Below are 12,123 nucleotides of genomic sequence, written 5' to 3'. Positions count from 1 at the left end.
GGTTGCGGGTGCTAGTCTGGGTGTTTCCAAACCTGTGTCCTCATCTCTTACTGCTCTGCATTTTTCTCCATCTTCACAGGACGGGCATCCCAACAGAACGCATGGTGACAGTCACAAACATCACTACAGACATGACCATCGTCACAGCTACCAAGGCAACCAGCATCTGGCTAGTTTCCGTGGCAGCACGCATTCATCCACCACATCACATGTCACGTCTTCTTCTCCTCAACACAGACAGTCTCTTTCAAAAACTTCGGGTGATCAGGGTTACTCTCGGGCATCTTATCACCATGGGGACAGCCGGTCCCACCATCCCACTCACTCTCATCCTTCTTTCCCATCTTCCCAGGAGGAGGTAACTCGGGATAAGCGCCATTCACTGCCGGTGGGTTCACAGCCTCCCGGCGCACATAATCATCATTCCTCTCAGAGCGGTCACCGCAGCTCGTCATCATCTTTCACCTCACCCAGTCAGACCATCGACATCGCGGCAACGCTTGACCCCACCTACCGACCAGACTCATCGTCAGGTGACGTTCCCTCGTACCAGCCTCCTGACGTGGAAGGAATCACATTGCTGAAGAAGACGCCGCTTAATGAATCTCTGCCACCTGCCAGTAAGTATACACAGTGTCTTCACTATGTGGTCTTGCCAACTGTGAATGAATGTATTCCCTAGGTCTTTGAAAGACAGCAAGATGATACAAACCTTACTGGCTTACTAACTTGTCAATCAGTCAATCAAAAAATATACAGCACCAAAATCAGTAAGCAAAGCTATTCTCAGAGGCGTGGTTGAGTCAGAGTACATTATATACCTTGTCAAACAAACAAGTCTATAATTTATTAGTCTTTCACCTATGAAACCTCTCTGATCTTACAAATCACACTCCATTTAATCTGCAGGAATGTCATGAATGTTTTACACTCAGCAATGCAACTCATTAACGTTTATCACGTAGTAAACTAATTCATCCTTGTTTCACGGTCAGTGGTTTTAATATTATATAGGGCTCTGCCCTTAGTGTCGCACCAGAGGGGTTAAGATTGGCAATGTTATTTGTATTGATTCATGATAAAATAAAATTAATTGTTACTTCATATACGTTTATATGACAAGTATGCCCACTTTCCCTCTGATGAAAACAGTTCACGTACGTACACTGACATACACGACGTCAAACCCTGCAGCAGTGCAGGAATAGATTTTCTGTAATGTGTAAAAATGTTGGAAAAAAATTGGCAATTTTTACCATGATAACAGCCTATTGTGTTAAACAAGGGACGTATTATGCCATCGTTATCATTGCAATGGTAACCGCACTGCCCACCTTCCACTTGCAAGCTGAAAACTAGAGCGTTCCGTCTAAAAACTGGCAATTTTTGAATCTAGTTATTGACACAGGGGGCGCTTTTCTAAAATTCAATCCCAGCATTCTCTGCGTATGCCCCCGTTCATATGCACGACAGTTTTCTCCCATTTTCTACTTTTTACGCGTGATATTAACGATATTTTGTATCAGCGACAAGGTGGATAATAACACTAACTGGCTAACAAAAGATATATTTTATAAATTGCATGTTATAAAATAATAATTTGCACGTTTTGTATTTGTTTATTTACGAGTACTCAAAAAACATGGCGGCGCCCATGAAGGTAGGGTACACTTCCGGTTAGTCGCATAGTATATTATGAATAAGCGCATTGACATACCTAGGAGAACCAACAAAATGATAATAACTTTTACCTATTCAAAACCCTCATCAAAATCACTATATAATGGTTTGTGCAGTCTTCCCACTGCATGTGCACAAATTTCTAGCTGGAACAAAATCAGATGAATGAAAGTTCATTTTTGTGTTTTAAAAATCAGCTTCAGATACAACTAATTGACCTATGACCTATGACCTTTCATCTAACTCAAACTCAAAATCAGGCTGTCCATTCAAGGTATCCTTGTTATATCTCAATCGTGTATGAATGAGTGACAGGGTCCATACTCTCTGGGAAAGTCTGTGAAAGTCCTGGAATTTTAAAGCCTTCTGGAAAGTCCATAGAAAGTCCTTGAAAATGAAACCTAGTCCTGGAAATTCCTGGGAAATTGATAATCCAGCCACAGTATTTGAAATGACAAGATGATCTGTCATGATATCATCAAAATGATATGCAAAATGAAATATGTAAATGACATATTGTAAAAAGGATATCTGAAACCTCAAACATTCCTTGAAAATTGCTGAAAAGATTTTGAAAGTCCTTGACTTAATGGTGACTTTGAGTGTACGGACTTTGGGATGAATCAGCAAAATATATCTATATTGTCGTTTCCCTGAATGCAAGTCTGTTTTGCCAGATGTATATTATCGATAACTTTTGATGTTGTTCTGCAAGTCTCACCATCAATATATGTGACTGCTTTTGTTATCATGTCATACAATACATTTAATGTACAGAGAATGTAGACATCCTCTGCAGTTTCTGTCAAAGTAGTCTCTGCATATCATTTGCACACAAGCTTAATTTGTATAAAAAACTATACCATACCTAATTTTGATTCGTTTTGGTGTGTTAGACCCCATAGTACATTTTTAGTACATTGATTAACCCTTTGAGCGCCAAGTCATTTTTTGGCACCTTTATAAATATACCCAAGCAAAGTTTCTTTTTTTTTAAGATTTTTGCCAAACTTTTGAGAAAAAATCATAGCCAATGAAATGCGATGTCCATTTGGATAACATTGTCAAAAAATTCCATAAAAATTCTTGAATGTGGGAAAATTTACGGCACTCAAAGGGTTAAAGATGTAAAGAAGTCAAAGGTCAAATTGTCAGAATCTTACCAACTTATCTTTATATATAAACAATGTCATTGCCAATTGCCTCACAAGGATCTTGAGTATGTACATGTACTGTCTTTCCTGTATGTATTGACTGTTAAAAGTTTACTTGTATTGATATTGTATCAGTGGTAGATGAAATGGATGGTTACCGGAAACTGAGGCCGATCCCAATGCGGGACCAATACAGGGGACCAGACGGAAAAGTGACAGCAAAAAGGAAAAGAAGAATTCGAAGGGATTGTTTGGGAAACTGAAGAAGAAGAAATGAGTTGTTCCTCCAGTGAATTGAGTGTCTGTGTGTGTCGTCAAAAACAGGGTTAAGTGAACACTTGTGTCCAAGCCATGTAGCAGTAAATTGTTTGAAACAAGATGTAACACTCATCCAACCCTGAAGGAAAAATATTTTGGTATTTATTTGATTTTATCAAAGTGCTTCCTACACTGGGTAGCATTATCTGAAAGTACATATATGAATTTATGTTTGTCATCACTCTTTCTGAAAATCCTCGCAAGACAGAAAGTTGCACTTTGCAAGCATTTTTACCTTTTTTTTTGCATTTTCGTTATGAATTCACAGGACACTTTGACTGTTCAGATGAAGCAGGCACTTCTAATAAATTTTCTTTTTAAATACAGTGACATAACTTAATTTTTAACATTGCTTGTACTATGCCAATAAACACTAATTTTCTGTAGGAACTTTAAGTTAGTGTGCGCCTCGGGCACAGATAGTCGGACTCTCAAATTTCTACAATTCTCTTCTGATCTACCAATTGTGGGGGCTCATTTTGATCAAAAGCAAAACTTTCATCACCTTAGTTTTTCGAAAATCCAAAATTTAATTTTCCACCCATAGAGTTAACTACAGTAATGGTGGCCATTTTGAATTTCAAATATCGCAAAATGTTGGGTAATTTGTTTTTCTATTTCCAAACTTTGCATGGCGACCCCCGATTTTTATTGTTGATTTGGTAAGAGAATGGTTGAAAGTTTCATTCAGGAAAGTTTGAGCAAAAGTTAGAGGCGCATACTACCTCAACCTGCATAATTCTATGTAACTGATATATCATAAACTATGACCACAGTGTGTAGTACTTGAGTAGCTCACACCACAGTGATTATCAGCTGATCCTGAAACATCAATTGAATGGCGGAGGACTGTGCACAGGGTATAGGGATATGCACACAAATAATTCTTGTTAGCTATATTTATATTGCTCACCAACAGAACACTCATCAAACCATGTCAAAGAGAAAACATCTGTTTAGAATTTCAGATGCTCGGACCATGTGCTTTAAAATCACTCTGCAAATTGCCAGTTAAATTTTACATGAGATCACAACTTTGTTGAAAAAACAATGATCATGTAATTACAGAAGATTGAAAGGAAAGAACCTGTCGTCTTCTGTATCAGCTTTGCTATTGTGAATAACTGCTGTGTTTAAAAAATAGCAATGATAAGGGTAGGCAAGCAGACATAAAAGCATTGTAAATAAAATATGTGAAAGTATTACAAAAGTGTTTGAATAATTTAGAAATAATTATTAATGACATGTATTCAATTTATCTCTTGGCAAGCTTGAACAATATACAATAGTTAGATAGAAGGAGATACGCCCGAAATGTTCAATATGTATTTATTCAGAGACTTGTGCAAAATGTGTGGAGAAAAGACCATTTTAAAACAAGAGAAATGTAATAATTGTACTGTGATGGCGCTGTACTTGTGGTTGAATAGGAAAGATTTTGCCAACATTGAATTTGTGCAGTTATAGTTGCAGGGTAGAAAATGAACATTATTAATGAAATCTTGTGGTAATGGATTTTTGACCACCATTGTTTTGTGTACTCCATTGGTGAAGTTTCTGGTCAACTTTTTCCATTGACAAATGTAAATTTGTGGACTTAAATCAAAGAGAATGTATATAGGACTAGCAAACTAGAGAGCAGGACCACAGGATGTACCAAGCACCACCTTCTTTCAAATGCAAAATTGATTTGCCCATGCAGCCTATGAATAAACTTTAGATTGATGCTAGCTGCCTAAAGGTATAGCTCTTTGAGATTCAGATTAAATTATTTGATTGTAAGGGAAGACAGCGCACTGTTCTTGAAATGTCTTTAGCTCATCTGACTTTGTGAAAGCTTTGTGTTATGTGCAATACCTCAGCTCAAATTTGTAAACTTGCTTTATTGAGTGTGAAAGAATCGTAAAGGCTACGACGGCTGTTAATTGATTGCCTGTAAAGTTTGGAAACGCAAAGGCCAACATGCATCCACTATCTCATACTTGAAGCTAAATTTATGGGCTGAAAGTTCAATAATGAGTGTATTTGCAGTATAGACTTCTAGTGTAAATGACTCATGGTCAAGGTTTAATCTCTAAAGGGACAAAGTCGGCCATTTTTTCATGAATTTTGTTTGATACGAGATACCATTTATATTGCTTGACACGTTGAAAGACAATGGATGGGTGACCATGCATATATTCAACCCCGGTTTTAGACACGATAAATGAAACCATCACAAAAATGATATAATGGTCATGACCATTAATTCATTTTCGCGATGGTTTCACGTATCATGTCTTAAACCTGGGTCGCATACACGCATGGTCACCCATTCATTCAGTATCTTTCAACATGTCAAACAATATAAATGGTATCTCATATCAAACAAAATTCATGAAAAAATGGCTGACTTTGTCCCTTTAAACATCATGCATAGTCCTCCCTTTAACACATAAACATAGGCTCAACTTGCACAATATAAATGAGCCCTACATTACTACAAACACATTTGGTAGGGGTGTTAAGTTCTGTAGATAGAACCCCGATATTCCCTTTTGATATCACCATAAACATTGTCATTGCTTGCCACATATAAACAAATTTTCAAGTCCCCCTCTCCAAATAAATACTGGATGCAGCGTATTACTTAGGAATTTGGCGGTTGAAGTCACTGCCAGACAACTAAGGCCATCACTTATTAATGAATTGTAGTATAGACTAGAGCAATAACAAATCAACTGACCAGTATTAATGCCATTCCTCCAGACGATGTAAGATACTGCTTTGTAAAAACGCCTGTCATATTAAAAAACTGCTCTATGAAATTTATTAGACAAGTAGATTAACCCTTTCAACCCCATTTCTCTCTCTAGCGGTCCAACTTTACCGTAAAATGGGATTGGTTCAAACCACAATGGTGGAGGGGTTAAATCTCATCAGGAGGGTTGCCCCCTGACTTTTTCAACTTGAGTATTTCCTGTCGCAAGTCAAGGCTGGGTTTGCAAACAGGCTTAGGGTCAGTATCCATTGAGTAATTGTATTTGATGCCACTAGCTTACACCAGTCCCTGGTATGGTATGATCATTCTCACCTTCAGATATTTTATCCCCCCGGACATAGTTTGGACAATGCTGAAACTGTGATGGCTATTATTTTTTGAAGCTTATTTAAGTTATATGCTCTTGTGTGACAGTCATCTATAGCAAAACACTGTGTTATGTAGTATTTAGTGTACAGTACGCCCTGTGAGTCAAAACAACTTACCAGTGACTCGAGAATGTGGTCTTCGACTTGAAATGTTTCATGTATTACAAGTCCTGGTTCAGGGTTGACTCATGAAAATATCAAGAAATTTGTCAGTTGACTCCAAGAAAGTTGAGAAAGCTGCTAGTGCAAGTTACGGTAACTCAAGCAAAATGAGCAGTATCCTACAGGACTCTTCTTGCTGTAACAGTCTTCCAATACATCCCTATGTCCTCCATATGAAACAGTTTAACTTCATTCCTAACTAAACCACTCTGTTTTAGATGAAGTAGAAAGTGCTGTTTTCATGACTATTTTGTGGTGTTTTATTTAATGGCTGCTAATTTTGTAAGTTAAATGACATTCATGAGATTTGGTAGTGTCATGATAGGAAGCCTTATTTTTATGCTACTGTTCAACAAATCTTAGATACCAGTAACTGGTTTACTGAAACATCAGAAAATATTTCATCTTCTTGTCTTTTTAAATACGTTGCTATGTTATATTGATTTATATCAGATGGACTTGTTGTCGGCAACTTTGGTCAAAGTAGACTTTTTTCTCTTAATTTCTGCAAGAGGAGATGCAAATACTCCTTTCTGCTCCACAATACAAGTTATTTGAAGTGTTCGTAGAATTTTGTGACAGAATGATACGCAAACACACAGCAAAGAAATGCTTTTATGTTCTGTAATCAATTTTGCTGCCAGTGAATGGATTTTATCAATATTGAACAACTCCAAATCATAAACACTAGCTATTCGTAAGTGTTTTGTTGTTTAGCTAGTGTAGAAATACTCACATAATTCCACAAAGCTATTTGATGACAAGTTCTAACATTTTTTTAAGCTCCATCCAGTAGTTTCGATGAAATTGTACCATTGTCATTAGAACAATTGAACCAATATGCGGAAATTTTGTGATGCTATGAAAGCATGTCTAATTCCTATGTCATTTCAAATGTAATGCATACCTTTTGAATTTGATTGGCTGTTGCCATGGTAATTACAAAAATGATTGACAGCTGGTGTCCTGCAGCCGCATCTGATTGGCTAGTCTATCTACACAGGGAAACAATTTGCCCAAGAGATCTGACAAGCATTCCAAGTTTGTGAAATGAAGGACAAATTAATAATTTCATCAAATAATATGCCATTATTTTGTCATGTTATATTTCAATCTTATTGAGAAGAGAAGTGTACATTTTTAATGGAATTTTTTTACATAATTTTAATACTTGTATTTAACTATATTTTCTCTCTTTATTTTCTGAATAATTTACAAAGACATGTCGTAGTTACAGTTTTGGTAACACTTTCACTTATTCCAAACACCTTCACCTCAACAAAGACTTCAGTACATGTCCACTGTTTTCAATAGGTCCACTTTTACCACATAAATGGAAATCACTGGTCAAAGGGAAAGACTAGGGTTGTGCATAGTGGTTTCTATGTGTAAATGATGGACCCCAGAGTACAGAGATTTTTCTTTCAAGCATAGAACCATTCAGTTTCTTATAGTTGTTTGTCTATAGTAGGTCTGATTTCTTATCCTACTTTTCTTATCTTACTGCTCTCATCCTACTGTTTGGAATAAATATACTCAATGCCATTCTGACTGCTATATCTCAGTCAAGCTGTCCTCTGCCCTACAGAAAATGACCAAACACATTATGAGGAAAATGGCAGACTCCAGAATTTCACTATTAGATGCTATCAAGCACCAGTTTTTTTGGTCAGATTTTATATTTCTTTCTGTGGTGTAGACTGTGTACAAGTCTGTCAGGTGAATGACTTATAAGACCTGTGTTTTTATCTTTGGTTTATTTCAAGCTGTATGGTTAGGTCGGATGAAGTATGGCAGTACACGAGAATGGAAAATTCATCTATTAGTAACCGTATCACATTATCTTTCTGAGCAAACTTTATTCTACAGTGTCACCCAGCACTAGTATTTACTCATTAAACACATGACAATTCTGTAAGAAAAAACAGATTTCTCATTCTAAAAATGAATGTAGAACAAGCTGTTTGAAATGACTATATTTCAAAAAAAAAGCCAACTCAGATTATGAAGGCCATGGATTGGTCCACGCCAAGTGCAGCGATTACGTTCATAACGTAGGTCTCTACAGTGGACAGCCAAGCCAGTTCTCCATCCAGCCTGTAAATAATGCACTTTTACTTTTAAAATTCCAAGCCTGTCCAATCAGAGAACAGAATGTAGGGTGTCAGCTTCAAGTCTGTCCAAGCAGAAAGCAGGGTGTCAAAGGTTAGAGTGGCCAGTTTATTTATGCATAATAAATTAAAACCAAATTCTGCTGATGTTCACCCAATGTTCTCATCCTACAGTATTTGTGTAGAAACATTGGTAGAATTGGGTTTATAGAACTTCTGGTTTCTTGTAAATATTTCTTGTATTTGACTTCATCTATCTTTTGGCAATGTAATAAAAACATTTTTATACAAATGAATGTGCAGTCTCCTGAACTTATTCGCAAGAGTATGTGCAAGTTTTTCATTGGTTTAACTTTCAATTTTATTTACATATATGTAAATAATTTTCTCTGTGGTTTGGGAAAAATTGTCAACTTCATCTTGAAAGTAGACTGGAAGATCTGTTGCTCAAGGACTCTCTATGCTTCCCCTCATAGCATAGACAGCACCCTTGAGCTACGGATCTGTAGTCTATCTTAAGGTAGAACGCACATCGGGGACAGAAATTCGGGCCTTCAAATCTTATCAATTTTCTTCTGACCTACCACTTATCGGGGCTCATTTTGAAGCTCTTGGCGAAAGAAAAGTTTTCAACCTCTTAGTTTTTCGAAAATCGAAAATTTTATTTTTTTCTCATAGAGTTAACACAGGAATGGCGGCCATTTTGGATTTCAAATATTGAGAAATCGCAAGTTATTTGTCTCTCTAGTACCAAAGTTTGCACGATGACCCCTGATTTTTATTCTTGCTTTGGTAAGAGAATGGTTGAAAGTTTCACTGAGGGAAGTTTGAGCAAAAGATTAAGTCTTTTACTTTGGAGGTGCATACTACCTTAAAAGCAGTTGATCATGTTTCCTGAACTCTTATCCTGCCAAGTTCACATGTCACCACAAAGTCAAGTTTGTTGAAAACATTTAGTTCGACATTCCAGTGGTCAAAGTGTGGTACTTTTGTCATCCCTTTTTGAAATGAAATTTTTCTTCCAGTCCCTAGTAGACTTTCTACACTTTGTAATAAAACGTGACATCAGAACAGCTACTTAGTTATTTTACAAATTTCCCTGATTTCTTTAAAATGTTAAATTTAAGCAATAATGTACCCTCTCCCGGCCCATAATGGAAGAAAGCAAACTTTGCAGGACATAATGTGGGAGGCGAAGCGGAGTACATTATGGAGTGCAAAGTTTGCTTGAGTCCATTATATGAGCATTGAAGGGGGTTACTTTATTGCTATTATTTCATAGCATTGGCAATGCCGTTGAATTTGTAGACATAGAAAATATCTGGTGCCACAATGCTGGATGATTTGATACATCAGTAATAATCTGGGGGTATGACCACAAAATTCACTGGTGTTCCTGTCATCTGTATTCTCATACTTTTACAGAGGGATATGATATATATATATAGAGAGATAGAGAGAGAGAGATATATATATATAGAGAGAGAGAGAGAGAGTATACAGATTTCCTGGGAAAGTACAGTGCTGAATGCGGAAATCAGAGCGTTATAAATAATAACACAAATTACAACTTTGTACTTGAAGTAATTTGTGTTGTTGTAATATATATATATATATATATATATATATATATATATATATATATATATATATATATTAAATTACAGTGCTCGATGTGGAAAGCAAAGCGTTATAAATAATATCGCCTGTAACAATGGACAGGAGAATGTTCGGGAAAGTGTATGGATGGCACCAAACGTGGGCAAAGAAATAATTTTATAGGAAAAGAGAAAGGGAACGTATGCTGACATATTTGCAAAGTATTTGTAGTTGCCAAAATCTTGCAGGATAGATGTATGGTCAATGGCTCATTCCTTCATAAATCATCAGCGTGCGAACTTCGTTGTCAGATTGCATAATGAACAAACAAACATGCTACCGCAAACATTTTGACTCAAAGCAAGCCAAAGATTGTTTACGACGTCACCCCATTTCCATCCGCAAATCTGATAAACAATTGCGCTGATTTTTCAGATTCCTTTCTGTTAATACTCAAATCCTTTTTACCGTACCGGCATCCATCGTGGAATCCCAGTATTTCCCGATCCATTCTTGATATCTGACTACGAACATCAAGCCGTACTTTCAGGTAATTGTTCGAAATAACTTTTTCTAGTGAGCACGTCAGTGTTACCTGAAGTAATTTCATTCGTCTGATCTTTTCTCCTTCTTGCCTGTTCTTGATTGTAAACTTGAACTTGGCCTGAGTAGTACGAAATAGATGGCACCATCAGTGCAAACGTGCCTTGCTTGTAATGAACTGACTGCTGGTCACTACTACTTGAATTGAATATGGTCTTCACATCCATAAACGAACCGAGGCGAATTGGTTATCGGTGCGCATATTATACGTGCCAATCCAATGAATAAATTATAAACAGTGTCATTTTGACGTTATATACAAGCGTTAGCGTACCATGTCAAGGATATATCAATGATAGAATTGATCAACATGATTAACACTACAGAAATGTGGGATTGAGGAGCGTGTAACACGCAACGTATGCAAGTCCGGGTTAAGTATGCACAGCCTGTGCGTCAGGCGGATGTACCTGGCCAGAAGGCTACATGATGACGTCATCCAGCAACACATGCCGTTCTTATCGTCTGACACTGAAGCAACTGTACACAGTCATTTTGTCATTTAGTAGCATGGAGCCAAAAGAAATGTTGCCTCTTTAAGCTAAATTGAATCGAGGACTGCCATATGCAATCTAGATAGATAGATGATAGATAGATAGACAGGTAGGTAGATAGACAGGTAGGTAGATAGATAGGTAAGTAGGTAGGTAGATTGATCGATAGATAAATGAATAACACGATTAGAACAAATTCGGGATGGATGGTGAAGTAAGGTCGTTTTAACCTGCAAATGTAAGCTCATCTGCTTCTCTTTTTAAGTTTCGCACTTGATTTTATGAGTAATTTGTATATTGCAACATTCAGCTGTATGGCACCCAACACTTTTGAGAAATTTGAAAAATATGAATATCCATTATCCCAAATTAGTTACAATTGTGTTGAATAAACAAATAAACATGAATAAATAAATATTTCCTCAAAAATTTACCACGGTCCGTACGTGAAACTGTCAAGAAACGTATCGTATTTTCTGCATTATGCTTACGGAGTATATTTATCTTCTAAATATCCCCGATGTTGACGATTTGATTTTTGTATGTCCCATACAAGCACGCAAATTGAGAGACCGTATAGGAATGTCAGTGCACGCCTTCAGGGTGGAAGGTGTTGAGCATGCTAGTCTGGTTTCCTCTCGCATTTCTGCAACCAGCTGTTTCGCCAACGGCAGAAATGTGACAGACAACGGAACTATTCGGAGTGAAGGAATTGAGATACGATGATATTAAGCAAACTTTAGTTTTCTCCGAATCCTGTTTCAGACGACTTATTTCCTTGTGCAAATATGACAAAGAAATTCGGTAATATTTCAAGTTACTTCCTGCTACCAGTAAGTACAATAATATTTTCAAGCGCTCGCCCATGCACTA

The 12,123-nt window shown here is 36.9% G+C and overlaps 1 protein-coding gene across 4 annotated transcripts in view; it reads left to right on the top strand.

The window, feature by feature from the left end:
- The window catches only part of LOC139137456 (serine-rich adhesin for platelets-like), a 43,763-nt gene extending 34,913 nt beyond the window's left edge, over positions 1-8,850 (top strand). For 3 of the 4 annotated variants that reach the window (XM_070705563.1, XM_070705564.1, XM_070705565.1), the window contains exons 10-11: positions 80-620; positions 2,970-8,850. In XM_070705563.1, coding sequence (XP_070561664.1) covers positions 80-620; positions 2,970-3,097 — 669 coding nt within the window. In that variant the 3' untranslated portion in view covers positions 3,098-8,850. The remainder of the gene's footprint in view (positions 1-79; positions 621-2,969) is intronic. The other variant, XM_070705566.1, reaches the window with a different exon arrangement.
- Positions 8,851-12,123: the final 3,273 nt, after the last annotated feature.

This window comes from Ptychodera flava, chromosome 7 (genome assembly GCF_041260155.1).
Source record: "Ptychodera flava strain L36383 chromosome 7, AS_Pfla_20210202, whole genome shotgun sequence".
Taxonomy (NCBI): Eukaryota; Metazoa; Hemichordata; class Enteropneusta; family Ptychoderidae; genus Ptychodera; species Ptychodera flava.
The sequence above is the reverse complement of the archived record's forward strand: the minus strand, read 5'-3'. Positions and strand labels throughout refer to the sequence as shown.